Source organism: Melanotaenia boesemani, chromosome 1 (assembly GCF_017639745.1).
Source record: "Melanotaenia boesemani isolate fMelBoe1 chromosome 1, fMelBoe1.pri, whole genome shotgun sequence".
In the NCBI taxonomy this organism is placed as follows: Eukaryota; Metazoa; Chordata; class Actinopteri; order Atheriniformes; family Melanotaeniidae; genus Melanotaenia; species Melanotaenia boesemani.
The window spans coordinates 36,606,280-36,627,833 of record NC_055682.1 but is presented as its reverse complement, the minus strand read 5'-3'; the positions used below and the strand labels follow the sequence as shown (position 1 = coordinate 36,627,833).

Here is a 21,554-nt window from a genome sequence, read left to right as displayed (position 1 = left end):
TGTCCATTAGAGTAAGGAATAGGGGGACGGTTAGTTCATTGTGATGCATACACAAGTCCTGTCTAAGCATGCACATTTCCCATCATACAGCAGCTTACAACAGGTAGAGACAGGTGTGTCCAAATATTTGACAGTATAGTATACTGTATGGATTATCCAAAACCAATGTAAAACTCAATTTACCCACCTTTGTTTAAAAAACAATGACATGTAGATATATACACAAAGCTGCAGATGAATATTACACAGGAAGTTACACATAAAATAAAAAAAAAACAAAAAACTGACAGACCATCATTAATTTGAGCTCATTTAAAGAGCTTCTCAGTGTGCAGGATGTTGCAAGGCATTTGTGTTAATGAGCTACATCATTCATGTGAAATGATGGCACAATTAGGAAAACAAAAGTGCAAGGTGTGACAATTTAAGTGAATGTGCTTTGTCAGTGTCTTCAAACAACACCTCAGAGACAGCAAGTGCATAAAAGCTGGCTTATAAGAACATTGCGGGGGGCTTAGGGGTCAGGATTTTCACCGACAGATTTCTGCCTTGCTTTTCCTGCATCCCATCCACACTCCCACAGGAGCGTCTGCTGAAACACTGTGGCAGGAAATGAAATTAAAGCTGCTGAATTCAGATGTTTTGATTCTTGCCTGTGTGTGCGTGCTGTATGCGAGCCTGTGTGTTGTTTATTTATTTATTTTGAGCGGCACCTAGGTTAACAAAAATAAAGCCTGAGAAGACGAGGGCTGCCAGCCGTGCCCTGGCAACATGGAACATTGCTGGCTTTGTAAACGCCGCCTCTCCCCTCCCCTCTGAAAGTCACTCACCTCGGGGGATCAAGAGGCTTACATGAAAGGTGACTTACAGTAGAGGAAGTCATCTGTCTGCTTATGTGAACAAAACAAACTTATTTGCTTTTTTCACGCCATAACAGAACAGTTTCTTTTCTGACACTGCTGTTTCTTCTGTAATTCAACATTTTTAAATAAACACAGTAGAGGTGTTTGCCGACTCATTTCCACACGATGTGCCGTACAGCAGCATTGTCAGACTTATTAGTTTTACTATCCCGTGCAGCGAGTGGGATCTAACCACTCGGCCTCACACATATTGCGGCTTTAGAGAACTACAGTAATGAAACTGTAATTACAAAAAATAATGAGGCACATGCAGCATTGTCCAGTAATTTCAGGGCTAGTTATTTGGGAGAATGAATCACCGTATGCAGATCCTCTTTCATTTTTTATGGATTTTCTATTCTTGCCCTGTTTAAAGCATATCCAGCTTCATTCTGTGAATTTCAGACTGTAGGGACCAATATACCTTACATTTTGTGTGTGTATGATGCATTTGTGATGCATAATGAGGAGCCATGTAGGCTTTGGTCTATTTCCCGCGCTACTTACAAACTTATTGTACCCTGCGGGCCTCATTTAGCAAAGCTTAGGCTAAGCTTAAGCGTCTATGCTACACCACTTTCAACACAACACAGCAGCAATGACAACACATTATCGTCATGTTTTACACCCATCAGCATTTACATGATGAGAAGTATTTGAATCTGCTGAGCAAAGAATATTGCGTTCATTAAAACCTCCAATCTGTGCCTACAAGCCGGGAACAAAAGGAGGGGTCTAGTTTGACTTTTAACGTGATCTCTTATCTTGTCTCTCCTTTTGATTGCAGCTTCACACGGACTTGGATGTGGGCAACAGGAACATCAAATATGTCCTTGCAGGCGAAGGGGCAGGCACCATATTCGCCATCAACGAGTTAACAGGTGACATCCATGCCATGAAGAGGCTGGACCGTGAGGAGAAAGCCGAGTACACGCTAACAGCCCAGGTCGTTAACGCTGACACAGACGAGCCTTTGGAGCCGCCGTCCGAGTTCATCATCAAAGTCCAGGACATAAATGACAATCCGCCACAGTTCATTGAAGGCCCATATCGTGCATCCGTTCCCGAAATGTCTGCTGTTGGTAAGTCACAGAGACAGAAGACATTTCTACCCCTCCGCCTCACACAGCCGCCTAATCAGTGTGTTAGATTTCCAAGACGGCTGATCTCTAATGGACTATTGCATAGAAATAATGAGTGAAACAGAACAAGAGGAAATGAGTGTGCCTATTTACATGCTCGCTGCCACGAGCACTTTGGTGAATGAAAATACAAGAATGATAAATCAAATTAAATCACGAAGACCTTGCGACTCGTCAGCATCAACACACACTAGGGGAAGGGTCCTCTACAAACAGCTCACGCACAAAGAGCTAACAATGTGCAAAACAACTTTATATGGATGAATTCAATAAAGAAAAAAACAAGTAATGCTCTGCTAAACTAAAATTCTGCATGAGTCAAAGAAGCACCATTGGCATATTTCATACAGCCACATCAGCTCATGCAGCTGTGCTTGTCTGGCAGTCGATCTTCAGCTGAACCATTTGGGAAAACAAGTTGCTTTCCTTAACATTTTCTTGTGTGCTGCAGTTATGTGTGCTTTAAGCTGGCTATGTCTACTCTTAACATTTATGAAAAGATTTAGAAGTGCAGAATGAAGTCAACATCTAAATTGACTAAAACTGTGGAGTTCATTTTGTACCAAATTTGACCTTTTGTTCCTTTCTTCAACAATTCTTTTTTTTTTTTTTTTTTTTTGCCATGCCACAGATGTTTTTCAGGGTCAAGCTGTAGTGAACATCTTGTTATCAAAATGGCACCCCCCAGATAAAGACGTAGATTACAACACTCTTTGATCCTCAAAAATATATAAAATAAGACTTACCTTTGCAAAAAGAGGATAGGGTTAAGTGTATAAGCTTGGATATGTAAACATGAATGGTCTTATGTAGATTTTAAGATAATGAATCGCCACAGGGGCGTTGCTACACACAGGGCTCTACCACAACACAGACCCCCCATTATATAGATAAAATATATATTGATAACATGCTATGTTTATGAAACATTACATTCCATGTACTTCCCTTTACAAAGCCTGTTGTTTCTGCTGCTTCCAAAGAACAGCTGCTGAAATACAAATAGTACAAATAATTATTGTAATATGGTTAAAGAAATAAAATTTCATTCATACCACTTTGTCCAATAAGGGTTGTGGGGAAACTGTAGCCTAAGCCAACATTTACCAGGGTACATCCTGGACAGGTCACTAGTCCATCACAGGGCCAACATATAGACAGATGACATTCACGTTCATTCCTAAAGAGAATTTAGAAAGACCAATTAACCTAATGTCCTTGGCCAATGGGAGGAAGCCAGAGTACCTGGAGAAAACCCATGCATACATAGGGGGGGACATGCAAACTCCACACTGAAAGGCCACCTCCCGCCAGTTTGGACCTCCCCCCAGCCAAGGCTCAAACCAGTGACCTTCTTACTGTGAAGGTCGGTGCTAACCACCACACCACCGGGCAGCCCCAGAGACTTAGTACTTGGATGGGAGAAATAAAATAAAAAGATAAAAATTCTGAAAACATACTGCCCTGCTTTTGTTCACTGTTTCCCACCAAAAGTAAAACATGCAAACTGAAAATGTATAATCTAATCAGATGTTAGGAGATGATTTTACTTGAATATCAGGTTGTTGTGGTAAATTCAGCTAGGTCATGTCATATTTCTCACTTTCTCACCTGAACTTTTAGGGTGTGAAAGTAAAACTGTCCACTTTACTCATCTTACTGACTTTCACTCCTGGTAAACACTTTTTTGCTACCTAAGAACTTTTTTCTGTACAGTTCAGGGTCATGGGGGGGGCAGGAGCCTGTCCCTGCAACTAGCAGGCGAGAGGCAGATACTGTGATGAATTTCTGATCTGTGTTGTCCTAACCTGCTGCTTGTATCAACTCAGACTTTGTGGCAGGCTGCGTATTTTGTTCAGACACACCTGGTGCAGGTGTAGACTAAACTATTTTGCCCCTATTAAAAGACTGAAGGCTTCAGAGATCATCCATCGTTACTGTAAATTAGGAGTAAGCTGAAATTGACTGGAGCTTCAATTTGATTTTACACATTAGTCCAAGATTCACAGTTTTTTTTCTCATTTTATCATGATTTTATAACATTATCCTCATAGATGACTGGTTAACTCTTGTATTAACTCCTGAGATTATATCAGGGCACAGGCCTCTAATGCCGGAGCACATGCCGTTGTGACGCCTATGAATTGACAGATTTCTATTCATTAGTAACACAGATCAGAAGTGATGTTTTGAAAATCTGCACCAATAAATAAGTTGCATCGCTACATCGCTAATGGTTGTAATTCAGGTGAAGAAGTAATTGTTTTGGAACTGGAAACAAATTTCAGAATAAATAATGAGATGGATATAAACAAGAGAAAAAGGGAAAGAGGTCTTCTTTAAGAATTACATCCATCTCAGGGAATATCTGGGTTGCAGTACCCATATAGAACCCGGTCAGTAACATCATTTTTTTGTTGCCCTATGTGCATCAAGTGTTCATTTAAGCAAGCTTAAACCAGCTCAAGTAAACTTTTTTGTGTAATTTCTTTTTCCAGTGTTCATCATTTCCATCTTTGCACAACCATTGAAACTAGGTTGAGTTGCAGCATTGTAAGTGATTGTAATTCAGTAGAAGAAGTAGCTGTCTTAAGTGGAAACTATTCTCAAGGAACAAAATAATAATTAGCTGAAGTTGCCATTTTCAAGAGGGAAATGATGAGAGGTTTTCTTCAAACATTACTTTCATCTTAGGGAAGATGTGAAATACTGTATCCAGGTATACTTAGTCAGTCACATGAATTTTTTGTTGCTATTTCCAGAAATGTTATCATGCACCCAATGTGCATCAAGTGTTCTTTCAAGCACTCTAAAACCAGCTCGAGTACACATATTAGTGGGATTTCTTTGCTGCAAATCAAACACAACAAATACAGCTGTTGAGAAGCAAAAGATGCCAATAAAAAAATCAGCATGTACCCTCATGATTTATCCCTCTCCTTGACAACACTTACTGATGCTGCTTGCTTCTGAAAGCCACCACAAACTAGCACACAAGCCACTACCAACACTTCCCACTTCACTGTTTGATAGTTAATTCATATGCTCTCATTTTATATTTTACATTTGCTATTAATGTATAGCTGATACAGAATTGAACCTGTAAGTATATCATTACAGTGTGTTTTTCTTTTTTAGAGAAACCTTACAGCTGACCCCCAGAGCAGCAGGAGTCTTGTAGAAAAATGTTTCCATCAGTAGCAGGAGGGAGATCAGAGTGTGTCTTAATGCCGTTTTGACATTGGAGGAGCTGAACGAGAGTGCTGGGGTCTGTTGCTGGGCGGTATGTGCTTGTTATTGTGTTTCCTCATCCAGCTGCCTCTTGTTAACTGTCACCAAGCTGACACAACATGCTAGGGCAGATGGTGTTAGGTATGTAATGGAATCTGTTTGGTGAATCCCATCTGTAAGATGCAGCCTTTTACAGTGGTTCTTTCAGGCAGTGATGACTTAGCTCCAGCTACTCATGAAGACTGGAGCTGATTTGTATCAGCTGTTGATGTGGAGGAAACAAAAAGGAACAAAAGACGTTACAAAAGTATGCATGTAAACACAGAATAACAGTGAACTCTTCTTGTTTGAAATCTGCTACGCGATCCCTGCTGCTCACTCCTTTGGATCTCAGTTGAAAAGTACTGTAGCTCTCCAAGGGTTTTGCCAGTGCAGAGCAGAGACAACCATAGAGACAGGGTAGAGAGCAAAGTGGTAGTTGACAGCACTCTGTGATTTGCCAGTGGGAATAATGCATAAGAAATGGAAGTCGGCATCTCTTTGTTGATTGTTGTTCCCTTTTGTCACTACTGATTAATTAAACATTCTCGGATGCTCAGTTCTTTGCTGTTAAAGGTTTTTATTCTTCAGCAATGAGTTTTCCTGGTGAAGTTTTCATGTGCCATGGCATTGTGGGAAGAATTAGACACTTTGGACAAACAAACAAGAACTCTCTCATTTCTCTCGTCTCATTTTCATAAAACTCTGTTTCATCTTTGTCACACAGAAATAAGAATGTGAGCGGGACTCAGTGGATTACTGGAAGTGTGCTGAGCAGAGGATAACCAATAAAGTCCACAGTAAAGGGAGCTGAAATAAACAAATGTCGGTGGAGTCGGCTGCATATGAGCAAATCTCCATGAGAAGCTAGGAAGTATTCAAATGTAATTATAGCGCAAGGAAAAGATGCTGCACTATATCTTCTATTGAATTCAAGTATTTCTGTTCAGCATGAACCCACCTACGTGGAGCAATAAAAAGACCTAATCCAGACCACAACAGGCTGCTTCTCCTGACGATGTTATCCACTTATAGAGCCTGTCAGTTCCACTCCAGACTTCATCAGAGTCTAAGCAGCTCTTCGCTTATCAAGAGTGTATCCACACAATATCACTGAGACCAGGGACAAATATCAACACCCACCTTTTATCTGTCAAGGACTATGTCTAGATAGAAACCTCCCCCTTATTGAATGTCACCATCCCCAATAGGAAGCGGTCCCCACAGCCGGATGAGATATGTGACATGGGCCACTAAGGTTGCCATGTTTCCTGTGTGTGGAGGAGCATAGAGGTTAATGGGAAATGAAGGAGAGAGGCTTTTTGTTCTTCCTTTAAAAGGGCTAGTCAGATAAGATGTGTGGCTTTATGTGACTTTTCTCTGACTTTCATCCTCTTGAATGACTGAGAATAGAGGTGACTGTCATTTTAATTGTTTAGTGGATTGTCTCTCTAAGTACAGTGCAACAATGAGAGGAAGCACAGAGCAAAGGTGTTGGCTGTGCTGGAGGAGAAACAGCGTGTCAGGAAAGGATTTGATGTCATTAGTCTAAGTAACTAGGGTAAGTCAGTTATCAGTGGTGTTCTTGTGATGGCAGGCTTTTTTGCATGGCGCTGGTGTCATCTATAAAACTGTATCATTTTAGTAAATGAGAGGAAAAAATCATGTATTTTAAAGTTGATTTCAACCTGATTTATTTTATGTTAAATTAGCTGTTGTGGCTCAAATGCTCATGCTAACTTTGTACTCTCCTCATCTGTTGGAGATGTTTAAGAAAACAATAGATCATACAACATGGCTTATATATAAAGCAAAAGGTCTGAGTTCCTGGTAGCTTTCCAAAAAATTCATTTTAAAATTAGTCTTTATGAATTAGGAAATTAGCTGACCTAACCAGCTCCACACCACGCTTTTAAGGTCAACCCTGTTTAACTGAAGTTTGTAGAACTTTCACCAACTTAAATCAGTTCAGTTATAAAACCAAGACGATGCATCTTACAGATGGGATTCACCAAATACAAATTTATCCTCTTTTTCCCCCTTGTATGGACTCAATATTCAGGAAACCCTTTACTTACTTGCTTATTAAATTAGATTTGATGGGAAAGTGTGTCTTCATTTTTGACTTACTGTATGCATCTATGTATTTCTTGATAGTTTTAGTCAATTGTTGATTGCATTCTCAGAATAATGGTTAATTTACTTCTCTAATTAGTGACATGAACATTAACAGCTGTATGTCTTTACAACAGCAGCTTAGCAAAACCACCTATAACTTATAACATTAGCTTTAGCATTCTTAGCTTTGTATTGAGTTCAGGATGACCGGCGTGCAGATTTTACTTAAGATTTCCAGGTGTTTGTCAAAACTCAGAGTTAATTGAACTATCATCCCCAGAGGTAAATGTTGTGTGTGTACCTTCCTCTTTACCAAACACAGATCAAGCCTGATTGGATCCCTTTCTGACTCATCCTGCCTTTCCATGCAACTAAACAACAGTTGATTTGATCTTGTCTCTGTTAAATATTTAATCTTGATTATACTTGACAAAAGAGTTGGAGATTTTTGTCACAGCTTTTGTTGTTGTGCATTAGGTTTTAGTTTATTATCTTTTCATTTTCATATAAAAATACTGGTTGAAAAGAAATATACATAATGGAAACTATTAGTGAGCAAATTAACACTGGAATTTGCAGGGCAGAGAGGTTTGTGGTCTGTAAAGCAGAAGTTTATGTCAAAACTGAGTAGTAATTGGTTAGGTTAACAACTATTTATTACATTGTTATTTTTAGGTTGGGTCTGCATTAGGTATTGAGAAGTACTTGTTTAAGAATTAAGTATATATTGATTTTAACTCTAAATGTGTTCTGAATCAAATACATATAACAACCATTCTCCTCATTTTATGGTCCAAGGAATAATCCTTTGCTTTTTCATTAATACTGAAGCCGTGTAGCCTCATATAATTCCCTGAGACACCTGAACATTAGCTCAGCTTCTTTGTTCTTCACCATGATAAACCTTTTCCACATTACACATGCTAATTTTATCTTTTATTAGTATAAAAAATATTAATTAGCACCGCTATAATCTCATACAGCCTTTCTTTCAGGTTATCAAGCTGATTTTTGTTGTCTGTGTTCTCCAAATCCAAGGTTTATGTAATATCTGCTCCTAATCCTCAGGCAAATAACAAAAGTCATTCATTATCGCTTTGTTTTATCACAGCTGATTAATATTTGATGTACAATTCCTCTCCTTGTCTTGTCCATATTCTTAGCTATAGAAATCCATTCGTTTGATAGTTTTATTTCAGCTAAAGGGAGTTTCTTTCTTTTTTTTTTTTTTTTTTGTGCAGGCCAAGCCATTATAAGCAATGTGATTCCTCTGCATGGATTGCACAGATCTCATAGGATTAGAAGATCCTGTTTTCCTGTTAATGGGGTCTTCGACTTTAAGACCAATACAAGCTGACAAATTCCCTTGTATGACTGTCGACCATATGTTGGAATTATGAGGCTCTGCCACCGTCTGCAACTAACAAGGGGGTTGTGATGTAGATGGAAATTACAAAGTCTGCTTGAAGTGACACTTCAGGTAATTAGGAGGAGGTCGCGAGACCCTCCTCCCTGTGCTAAGGCGGGTGCGAGTGACAATAATTGCTACACTGTGAAACAAACTTGCTAAAAGTTGTTTTTGCTGCATGACACTCACGTGAGAGACGCCACAGGAGCGTTGGGCTGTGAGCGAGCTTCATTATCAGGCCGATTAATAAGCAAGCATGTAGACAGATGGCCCGTCTCTCCCTCGCATGGGCCGCGCTCTCTGAAACCGCGGGAAAATGAATACCTGTATTGAAGCACAGACCCTTGCCAAATGTGTCAGGATCTGCTAAATTGGAACGAAGACATTAAATTGAAGTGACATTAATAGATTACTTGGAGTTGATTTGCATTTTCAGAGTTATTATGGGTGTGGGTAACAGGACTAACAGGCACAGCCGTCTATGTAGGGTCTTAATGATGTTTCTGATTATGCTCTCATCAGCTGCGGCAGCTGGGAAAATAAGTAAAGGCTTGTCATCACAGATTTGGACGATGAATGAGCAGACTTGATCAAGAGGAGACATATGGAAATGAGCAAGATGCAGACCTGTATCAGAGCTGATCGTCTCATGCTTCCAATATGCAGCAGAAGATGATTTGATCACAGTCGATTTGATGCACTCATAGTTCTATAATTCATACACTGATATGTAACCCTGCATGAACAATAACAGCTAAATCCTGCTGTATGTTTCATCAAAGCATGTGTCCATATCCCTCTACAGAGCCAGGAAAAAGTCTTGAATCACCCTTCGTTTCATTATATTTTATTTCCAAGGAACCAGACTTTCTTGTAATCTTTTAAAGTGGTCCTGAACAAAAGCTCTCCAGGTTTAATAAAAGGTTATTTTCAAAGTTTTTCTTTGGGCATTGGCTGCCGATTCAATCCAGTCCCGTGCCTAATATGTTTCTTTCTTTCTTTCTTTCTTTCTTTCTTTCTTTCTTTCTTTCTTTCTTTCTTTCTTTCTTTCTTTCTTTCGTTCTTTCTTTCTTTCTTTCTTTCTTTCTTTCTTTCTTTCTTTCAGTACAACTCTAAGAACAAACCAGTTCTATCTGTCTATCTATCTATCTATCTATCTATCTATCTATCTATCTATCTATCTATCTATCTATCTATCTATCTATCTATCTATCTATCTATCTATCTATCTATCTTAATCTTGTTTTTTTTCTTCTTCTTCTTTCTTTTTCTCTTTTTTTACACATTGCTGTCAGTCTTGTGGATCAATAAAAGGAAAGCTGAGATATTTTCAGACTATTTCATGTTCCACTTGGACCAGATGTTCTATAAATAAGATAAAATAAATAAATATATAAAAATTATTACTTGATATACCAAGAAATATTCTTGTCCTATGCTGATCTTGCAGTACATCTCAAACATATGCTGCTCTTGGAATGTCTGAGTGTGGATGCTTTAAAAACAGTTTAACTTGGATAAGCCATTGCAGTGTTTCAGGGTCACAGCAACCCACAAGTAAAAGAAACACATTTAAAGTGCATCTTTTATCTAACATTTCTCTGTTGAGCCTTCAGCTGAGAGCTAAGAGCCCGTTTCTCTCTCTCTTCTCTGATCCCAGACTCTGGTCTGCAGCTTGGCAGATGGGCTGAGTAGCAGGGGGCCCCTGGCCCTTTAACACAGTAGGCAGCTGGGCCAGAGCTGGGCCAGAGCTGGACCAGTGCAGGGCTGGAGCACATCTGATGAGCATGCTTCTGGGCTGGACAGGGACACAGCAGACCGGGACTGTGATGATGGTGGTGGGCGGCTCATAAGCAGAGCTAGGGGTGAGAGGGGGTCAGAGCAATGAACCTGGCCAAGGCCCCGGCTTTCTGAAGCCTGTCTAGCTGCCAGATCCTGCGTGCCAGCCTGCCCTTTTCTTTGCCCGTGCTAAATGGGGATAGGACAGGCCTCGGAGGCAGAAAGGATTTAACTGACATGCTGGAGTTTCTCTGTAAATAACCTGCTACTCCTATCTATCTCACCTCATTTGGCAGCAGCATCTGCACTCGTCCTTTTGTGTGTAAGTCCTCAGTTCTGTGTGTGTGCTGCACTGTAGGCTTGTTTTTAGTCACCTTGTCTTGTTTCTCTGGTATTTGTCACCAGTCAGTTAGTCTCTTTGTGCATTCTTCTTTACTGTTTGTTTGTACCATTGGCAGAAATGTCACTCAGAAATTAAGGGGGAAGAGGTGTACAACAACACATAAATAAATACATAAAAAAGCACATAGAAGCAACTATTTTTGGTATAAAAACACAACTTTTTAAAATGCAGCTGCATATAATTTTGTATCATAAATAAAGATGCAGCATTTTGAACAAACAGCTTGAAAATTGGTTGAAATTTCAATACTACTGTATGATGAGTTTAATTGTAGATGGAACATATTTTTCCACGGGCGTGTGTGAGATGCAGTCCCTTTACCCAGAGGTAATGGAGCTAGCAGCTATTTACTACAAGCTAACCATGAGTTGACCATTAGTTACTATGAATTTCCAAACTAGAACTGGGACAAATGAATGAACATAGCACAGAAAGTCCTTTTAGTAGATAACCTTGATGTCTACAGTCATATAAATTCTTTAAAAATTAAACTTATCACACACTGTAATTACCATTGCATGTTATTTTAAATGATGCATGTAGTTGCAAAACTTAAATATTTAGTAGGACACTTAAATTTATCAGCTGGGATTTTTCTGTGTGGAGTTTTCACGTTTCTCTGTGAGTTCTTTTACTTTTCCTTGAACAAATTGGTGAAAAAGAAATCTTCTTCTTTTGTTACCTATGGCAACCTTTTTTCATAATATACTCCTTTAGATGTGCTTAATTTTTGCTACCAGATTGGCAAATCAGATGTAGTGATGATAGCACATGAGCACACAAACAAACCAGAGAACAGACAGGTAATGGATAAACACATGAAGAATAGCAAAGGCAGCTGTCTAAAACTGAGGAACGCTTCATATCACCTTATTAAAAATGTTTTGCTTAGACACACAATGCAAAAGAACAACAATAAAATGATGTCTCCTACTAAACAAACCAATGTCAAATCAATTAGCTGTTTTATTTAATGCAGCATTGTCACCATACAGCAAACATTCAGAGCAGTGAATCCCAGCCTGGGACCAGCTACAACATGGGGGGCCCAGCTAGGCTAAGTATAATGTGTAGTTTTTGCACTTCTAACAAAACATGGACAAAGTTGTGAAAGTACTCATGGACAAACAATAATGAATCAACAACAGTCATTGCAACAGCTAAAAAAGAAAACAACCAAACAAAGAAACCAGACATATCTCATCCTGGTTTTGAACAGTGTAATGGTAAGAGAGACCACAGTGTGTTGTGTGTCTCAAACAGTATCTGACAGCATGATGTGAAAAATGTTACACTATTGTTATCAATGAAAGAGGCCCTTCAGAAAACAGTTGGGAACCACTGAGCTAACGGCCCAAAAATATAAGTTTCTGAAATTTGTTCTGCTGAGTATTTACATAAAGTTTGTCAGTGTGGCCTCAGATTTAAAACCAATAATCACCACAAATCAGACTTTAAGTTAACTTTAGCAGATTCAACTGAATGTGTGATGTGTGCATTTTAATGGCTTAATCCCCTGTAGCCTCATGGACTGATGGTTTTTCTCTCCAAAGAGAACTCACCCCAACAAAATTAAGTATTCAGAACTAATAGATTTGCAGAAATTAAAAAGCCTTCCTCTTCTACTGAACCACCTTTGAAGAATGCACAGCTCCTTGATTCCCTCTCTGGCTCTTGCTGCACACATTGAACTCTAAAAGCATTTATGTTGTGAAAAAGAGATTTTGAAATTTGGGGGTTTTGTTCCTTTAATTCATTATTTTGTAGAGATGTTGTCTATTATTTAGAAATACCAGAATTTGCAGATTATTTTACATTTTTGTCTGTCTGCATTACAATCAGACAGTCAGTACTTTTGTAGTCTTTTCACCAAATACTTCTTTACTTACTTGAGTCATTTTTGTGACTAAGTTTTACTTGAGTAATAATATTTTTACTCTACCAACCTCTGGTGATGAATTGGTGACCAGTGCAAAGAACACGTTGCTTCTTGCCCAGTGTTTCCAGCCAGAATAATGTGTGTATGCAAAAAGAAAATGAACGAAAGTTTCTCTTTATCTCTGAAACTGGTGCCCATGTTCCCTTTTCCCCCCTTAATTCCTACATGTGTGTATCTACATTTAGCCAGTTGCTAGTTCAGCATAACTTTATTCAAACCCAATGATTACACAGCCCGTATTAGAGGAAAAAAGGACAACTAGATATTCCCAGAACCAACACATTTGATGTTCAGGAGTCAAAAAAAAGAGAAAGAAACAAAACACACACACACACACACATCGTTACAGCTGTTCAATATTACACACAAATGTGCATTACTAATTCATCAAATGTTATTTATTATCCAGTGTAGCTCTGAATTATGTATGTACCATCATCAGTCATTGGTCCAGAGACAGTAATATGAGCTCTTTAGAACCCCAGGAGTATAATTTTTTTTCTAGTGAGTGCACAGAAGTCATGCATGCTCATAATGCACACACACAGTCTCACATGGGCATGTACACTAAGACATATGTCTTTTCTGGAGCTACTGTGGAGGTGTAAAGATGCTGCTGCTCAGGTGTGATATGTCCTTCTCCCCTGTGTACCTCACAACTCACCCCCCCCCCCCCCCTCCTCCTTTTATGTGTTTCTCCATCAGTTCCTCTCGTTCCCATTTTGCTCACCGTTGGTCTCCCTTGCTAAGCTAATACTCTCTCTCTCTCTCTCTCTCTCTCTCTCTCTCTCTCTTCCCTTGAGGGAGAACAAAAAGTAGCTGGCTTCTAGGTAATGAAGCCCTTCAATGTGATCTGCATAAGATTGCCTCTCTAGCTGGCATGGCTGCCTTGCATCAATGAATAGCAAAAGACTCTCAATGAGACTAAGGACAAAAAGCCGCCTTCTCCTCAGCCACAGTGTCGTTTTTCAAACAAAGTCGCCTTTTTGTCATCTTTTACATTTATTTATTTATTTTTTTTGCCTTGCCCATGAGGTAGCAAAGGGAAGAAAAATAAAAGGGGAAGAGATAAATAACAAAGTTCATGGAAGAGAAGGTAAATTACAGTGTGTGTGTGCGTGTGTGTGTTTATTCATGTGCACCAGCCCTCTTGTGCCTTTATTTTAATTTATTTATTTTGTTTTTTTGTTTGTTGAAGGAGAAAAATCTGAATAACCAGGACTGTCACTAGTGCCACCCTCAGTGCTGTGGAGGAGTGAGTGTGATTGAATGAATTTAATGTAGCCAGGTCAACAGTTGGCTAATGGGGCATGAGGGACTCAAAGGTTAAAAATCTAATTTGTCTAGCTGAATGCAGTTTTTTTTAACACACGTGTATTGATATATCTATATATACATATTTATAAGGATGCATGGAAAAAGATTTTTGTCTGACGCACATAAGCTGTCACAGCTTCCTGTTTCTGCCTCGTCCAATTATGGATTTCTGCTTTAAGTTTTTGCAACTTTGAAGTGCATGTGAAACCCTTTTCTTGCTGTCATACTGACATACACTCCTGATCTCTGTATCAAGGATAGTTAGTCAATCTCAAAGTGAAAACAAGGACGCAGCATCCTGAGTTCTGCGGGGGAGGAGAAGAGCTGATTCAGTTCAGTGTGTCATCGAAAGACACTGTAAGAGCTGCACGTGAGGTGAGAGGCTAAAGCTAGCTGTGTGAATGGATTAATGAATGGACTGACATTTCTCATAAGGATTTAGTGTAACAATAAGTAATAACAAAGTCATTGTAAGTAAACAGGGTTAGTCAACATGCAGATAATGTATTTACCATATACTCTACTTTTCTATGATTTAGGCCTTTATTTGCTTCAGCTGCTCCACAAGCCAGATTCATTTCTTTTATTATCTTTACAATGACTTTTTATATTTTTCCACAGTGCCCCATTTATATATAAGTCCCATCTGGAGCTGTGCACATAAACCCTGCATGTCTGTCCATGTTAGCTGTCCATTCATTCACACAGATTCAGGGTGTAAATCACATCTTTGATATCATACCATTTACTGGCCAGAATTATTACATCATTAGATAAATACTGAAATTATCTGCTGTTAGCGTATTTATTTATTTGTTTATTTTTGTTTGTCAGTTTTTTATTGTTATATCAAAATAAGTTACCTTTTCTATTATCTTTGTGTACTTATTTAAAAGTTTTTGTTTTTTTAAAGTTTAAGAAAGCGAGAAAAGAACAAAATAACAGTAAATATTTAATTGACTGTTACAGAGTCAGAACAACCAGTTATCGATCACATTAGGGGGTAACTGTTTATTTTACTATCTTACCTTTATCATCCTGTAATCTGGAGAAACCAAGCTGGTTATCGTCTGATAACCAGCTTTAGTGGGTCATTATCTCAAAAATGACAAAAAGCAGACTTTGAGAAAATGAGAAAATTAATGTTATTCCATGAAAATAAGTTTTGTGACCTCAAATTGAGGCTTGTTTTCTATTTAGTGTGTTTCAGCAGTCAGCAAGCAGGATGGTTATTGAGGAGGAAGCCGTAGCTCTCGTCTGATAACCGGAGGGTTGACAGTTCATCTCAGTCATTCTACCATTGTGTCCTTGGGCAAGGCACTTTACTCACCTCACCTCAAGTGTCGTCAACAATGGGGTATGAGTGAGAATAAATGTTTAGTGGTTGGAGAGGTTGTTGGTGTGGACTGGCAGCCATGTTTCCATCAGTCTGCCCGAGGGCAGCTGTGGCTACACATGCAGCTTACCAGCACGAGTGTGTGAGTGAATAATGGATTCAATGAAAAATGCTTTGACTGCCTAAAAAAGTGTTATATAAATCCATTTCATAATTATTAATGTCTGCAAGTGTCTAGATTTCAAATTACATGCTGTGCAGTTCCACAGCATGAGGTGCTGAGCTGCTCAGTCCTGCAGGTGTTTGGTGTTTTCCTTCAAATCCTTTTTGAGGACATTAACCAGTGGTTCCATTGATAAAGCTGCATATTAATTTGTAGTAGTCCCACTGCTTGCTTTACTTTGTTTTGTTGTTGTTGTTGTTTGTTTGTTTGTTTTGTTTTTTCTAGGCTTTTTTTTTTCAGATATGGCATCAACAAGTCCTCATTTCCTCAGCAAGTTTTCTTCCTCAACTCAGCAGTAATAATGTGACTAAGCAACCAGAACCTTCCTTCGTGTTTTATGTGCCATTTGATTTATCTTCTCATCCATGGATTTTGGATTCAAATGTAGTCCCACCGTTAAACTAAAATCTCTTAGCATTGTCCTTATGATGGTTCACAGGGTAATCCATCATCTCATAACTGCCAAGTATCCAAAAGCCTGTAAACAAGCTGGCATGCACAGATTAATATGAAAAGATGATGAGTGATGAAATAATTTCTCATATCTGTGTTCATTTTTGGTTAAATACAGAGTTCATCAAAGGCTAAATAAAGTACAGATGATCATCCCTGAGGCTTACGTTGAATTTTGTCCCTACTGATAAATTAGGCCCAAAAAGTTGCTGAAACATTCCTGTAAGTGTGTAGGCTTAGAACGGGTTAGGCTAACGGATGGTAACATGTCTCATGATACCTTCTGCTGCAGACGCCTCTAAGATCTGAGAAGTTTGCTGTGAAAACCACCAGTTGGATTAATTTGCATGGCGAACATCACGCTTTCTTGTCACTGTCCTGGCCTGGCACACACATAAACTGTTTATCTTTCCCCTGATATTAAAGGGAATTATCTAACAGGCATACAACTTTGTCAGTGAATGAAGATCCATTACAGAAGTTTGTTGTAGGTGATCAAACTTTTTCTATGTGATCTGTGTGCATGTGTTCTCATCAGCAGTGCTTCATATCAGCTAAAAGTAACAGGTACTCTTTGGAGTCATGATGATGAGTAGGAGGTCCTCTCTGCTTCATCACTTTAGCAGGAAAGCTGAAGAAGGCTCCAGTTTACAGCTCTGACTTGACAAATGCTTACTCATATCTGCTAAGATGCCAGGAAGCTTTCTCATTCGCATTCCTCAGTACACAGCCAAGGCTGCCCTATTAATTATTCAGAAAGGGAGTTGTAGATATTTAATGTTGTGTTGTAGAGCCTTTTTGGTGCACTTTTCTTGTTCTGCATTCATCCCTTTTTGCTTCTTTCCATCTATTTCTTGCTGTATCTTGTACTCCCCCTTAGTTTTGCTTCTTTGGGGAGAAAAAAAAAAAGGCAAAACTTTTGTTCTCTGGTTCTGTAGTCAAAAGTCAACATGAGTGTGTGTGCTTGTGTGTCATGCTTTAGGTGATTTTTACAGTGCTGAACAGTAGGAGCAGGATCCACATACTCTCATCCCTCCATGCTTGCATTATTAATTGTCTTAGGTACCAACCGCAGCTATTTAAACCCTGCAGGCACACAGGGCTCAGAACCTAAAATTAAATCAGCAATTGGTTCCTACTGAAAGCCATAATAACAGTCTTTTAAGTTAAATTTGCTCCCACAAAAGAGTGTAGACTTAATTAAACTGCAGTTGAAAAAAGGCAAAAGTGGTAGAAAAGATGAAGGGGGCTTGGTAAATACGGCAGCTACATTAGCAGATATTGTATTCACAGGCCTGTTAGTGTGAGTAGATCTCGACTTGGCCACAGGTAAGATTCATGCTGCATGCTGTTGCTGCTGGAAGAGAAGGACTGGTGAGAGCAACATAAATGGGGCTGGAACGCATTCATCAAGGTGGCAGAGATTTCAGACAAGAGAGGTCCATCCAATCAGAGAAGAATGGGGGAGAAGCATGAAAGTCTGTACAGCAAGGTCATTTGAAAAAGAAGCTGATAAGACGAAAAGGATCAAATCTCCAGTGCGGGCGAGGCCCTCCTCTTGATGTCTGTCGCATTAACTAAAGCCCTCAACTGCAGTGGTGGTTGAAGACCAACATTAGAGGGGGGGGATATAGAGTCACATTCATGAGAAAATAAAACAGCCAACAAGAATTTAAAAATGTACTGTATAATTAAGGCAATATTATAACAGCAACTTAATTACTGTAGTTATATTTTCAACATGCAACTATTTAATCAGTTCTCCAGCTCAGTGAGGATGTGAAACAGTATTTGTCTCAGCACTTCATCTCAACATTGGTTAAATGAAAACACAACTAACACATTTTTCCTTAACAAAATCACAATTAAAGCCAACATTGCATCACTGGCTTCTGCTCTGCGATGCAATCATTGCATGTTTGTGCTTCTGAGATTTGGCTTGAATGGAAAAAATAGAAGTAGCCTCTTCCAGTTTTTTTCAGATGGTGCATCATCAGTGTCTGGGATTTTTCTTTTAGGACTAAAATGTCTGCAAGCATGATAATATGCAGTCCAGTTGTTTTTAATATTCAAGCCAGATGTGAATCTGAAACCACACTGCCTTAAAACGTCTACTTTGGTCCCTGGAAAGATGAAATTTTTGCAGCAGTCGCAGGTCCTCCCTGATCTGGCTGCTGTCTGAAGGAAATGTTTAAAGAAAAAATACACCTAAACTAGTTTTCTGTGGATTTGGTTCACCACTACAGGCCCGAAATCAGCTTCTGTCAAATTCAGATTTTTAATATGGCATGGGTAAGTCTATTGTTTTTTTTATATGTTAATATGTTAAACAAAATTATTCCACTGATCAATCTTTTTGTATTAACATTTTGACAGAACTCATTTTTTAGGCTTATAACTGTTACATAAATCTATCAACTACAGTTAAACCTGCGAGACACCGGTTGTGCAGTCACAGCCACACCCTAGTTGTCTGATGCACTAAAGAGAGTTCAAAATAATAAATAAATAAATTTACTTTTGCTGTTTTCTGTGTTTGGCCCCCCTGGGTGGATGTCATGCAGGTGGCTGATTGTGGTGTCTTGTGCTCAGCTGTTTGCATATCGAAGCATTTGCAGCTGTAGCGTTGCAGTATGTATTCTGTCAGTTTGTGGTTTTACCAGAGTCACATCCTGATGTCTACTCACACACACACACACAGACACACACACACACACACACAGAGTCAATCCAGCAGGTTTGCAATGTCACACTGGGGGCTGCTGTGTAATTGGGTGAGTCTGCTCTCCAGCACGCTGCTGCGGAGATAGCCCTTTAAAATTTCACTTTACTTCTGGGAGTGTAAACAAACCTTGGGATTGCAGCGGGTGTAAATCCAAATTCCACCATTTCTGCTTCCCCCCATCAGTCATTTTTCTGCCTTTTTTGTCTGTTGGCCTCCTCATTTTTTATGAGTTTATGAGTGTGTTGCGAAGAGTTTGCAGCATGCTCGTGTGTCTGTGATTTGTGACTGTCAGCACCTTAACAAGTGCATTAATGTGCGTCTATCAGCATTACAGGTGTGCACGTGTGGGTGTGCTCTGCTGGCGTGTATTTTAGCATGTCTGCCGTGTGGACCCTTTATGTGGCGGCATGCAGCTCTCTGTCTGTGTGTTCTCTATGATGGATTGCTTGTCAGACGGCAGCAGAGCACCGCTCTCACCGGCTGACGGAGACATTAAGTCACCAGTCACGTATACAGAGTACGTTTCAGCATTCCTCTGGGAAAACTCTTTAACCCTTTGCTCTCCAGGATGGCTGTCAGATGACAGCGTGTGTTACTTAGAAAGTGCTCTCTGTTAAAACCAGCAGCGTGGTGGGACTTGGTTGAGTGTCTTAATGCAGTTGTGTGGGAGGTGGAGGACTTCTGTCCCCCATTACTTTGATATGGACCACTTGCTGGGGCTGTGGGCTACAGACAGCATGCAAGATGTCAATCACTGGCTTCAGGAAGTTTTTATTTAATTATCTATTTTTGTACACATATATAAATAGGTTATTTTACTTCTACATTCATTAAAAATATGTAAGGGACTGAGAACATGTCATTTCAGCAACCTGGGGAGTTTCTGAGAAAGATGGTGGCACTGTTTTTACTTCAGTAAGCTGTTTATTTATTGATATTATACTTTATTTCCTCCTTCCTCTATTTCCTTCCTTTTGTTCGGTGATATTAAATCGTTTCTGTCTAAGTAAACAATGATTAAAAATTCACTTCCTTTTCAGTCATAGTGGCTTATAAAAAAAAATCCTTCCACAGGTAAAAACACTGTTTCACGTTTCCACCAGTTCAGACATGGGGAGAGATGAGGACTATTAAAAAACATACAAATACAAAAAAAAGTAGCAGCCAATAAACTAAAGCTGATTTTGTGGCACATTTCTTTTCTATGTTTCTTTGTAAACATCAGGGTGCTTGTGGTAGTGAGATTGGTGGGGGGATGCAGAAAACGTTTGGGAACCATTGTACTCTTCAGTGATTGCTGAGTTTATATTCTTGTTTTTCTCCGTTTTGACGACATGATGGACAAGAACCTGTCCAAGGTTGTGTCCCGCCTCCTGCTCCATGTCTTCTGGAATTAGTTCCAGCCCACAACCCTGAACTGGATTCAGCAAATATAAACACTGAAAGCATGGAAAACTGTCATTAAAAAAGAAAAGAAATAAAGATTAGTAACTGTGTAAAGCGCTAAGAAAAGTAACTTCTTTTATGCTTTTATTCCATAGGAAGCTCTTTTCCACTCCCCTTGCAGTCTTTTCCTCACCAAACATTTATGGAGCTCAGCTCAGCATGCAGGTGCTTCTTCAATTTGGAAGTAGAGTTCCTCTCTGCTGACAGACACGTGTTATCACCCAAATATAATATCTATTTGACAGCAACTGCTTTTGTCCTTTTCACCCACAAATTCAAAATAACTTTAACCAGTGTACTCTCCGGCATCCCGCTGGGAAAGTGAACTGCACCTGCGCGCTGATGTGTGCTGAAGTGACTTCCAGCTGAGGAATGGAAGAGATAAAGAGCAAGTCAAGAACCTTCATTTTCTCTCTTTCTTACTTATTTGTTGGTTTTGCAGGAACAAAACTTACCTAGACTGATATGGCAAAATGTCATCTGCACCAGAGTTTGTCAGAGAAAGTAACAAGTAATGGAACTGCAAGACTTAAAAACAACAACTATTGGACAAAGTCCTTTTAATATTTTAGTTTATTTCCTTTATTAAACATTTTAAATGGTTTGTATACTGAAAAATATGCAATACTGAGTGGTGATCCAAAATGTTGCATTACATATTGTTTATTGACCAAAGTCGTATTCTGTTGCTTGTTAAATTGTCAGCCCTCATGCATGGTTATAAAGGTTTATTTTCTTCTATGAATACTTTCATTGCAGATGATATTATACGATATCAAATATAGAGTTCAAGATGAATGGACAACTTTATCCCACTAAGATGGGGCTTAACCACTCTTCTCTGCCACAGATGAAAGCATTTACAAAAAAACAAAAGAAAACGCAAACACAGGAAAAATGACTGGCACCTCATTTTGTTTTGATTTTTAAAACTCAAAGTAAGAAGTTGATGGGAAAAAAGTCTTTTAAAGGCCTTAAAAATCTTCTCCAAGCTTAACGTTATAACTACAGCTGAACATCCTCCGACCACACTGGGGCAAAAATGTATTTGTGGATTGCTTTGGTTTGGCAGTGTTCTTTTCCCCGCGATGAA

At 39.2% G+C, this 21,554-nt stretch overlaps 1 protein-coding gene across 2 annotated transcripts in view; it reads left to right on the top strand.

Moving 5' to 3' along the window:
- cdh8 (cadherin 8) overlaps nucleotides 1-21,554 on the top strand; it is a 131,795-nt gene that overhangs the window by 56,364 nt on the left and 53,877 nt on the right. For both annotated transcript variants that reach the window (XM_041975391.1, XM_041975302.1), the window contains exon 3: nucleotides 1,690-1,984. In XM_041975391.1, coding sequence (XP_041831325.1) covers nucleotides 1,690-1,984 — 295 coding nt within the window. The remainder of the gene's footprint in view (nucleotides 1-1,689; nucleotides 1,985-21,554) is intronic.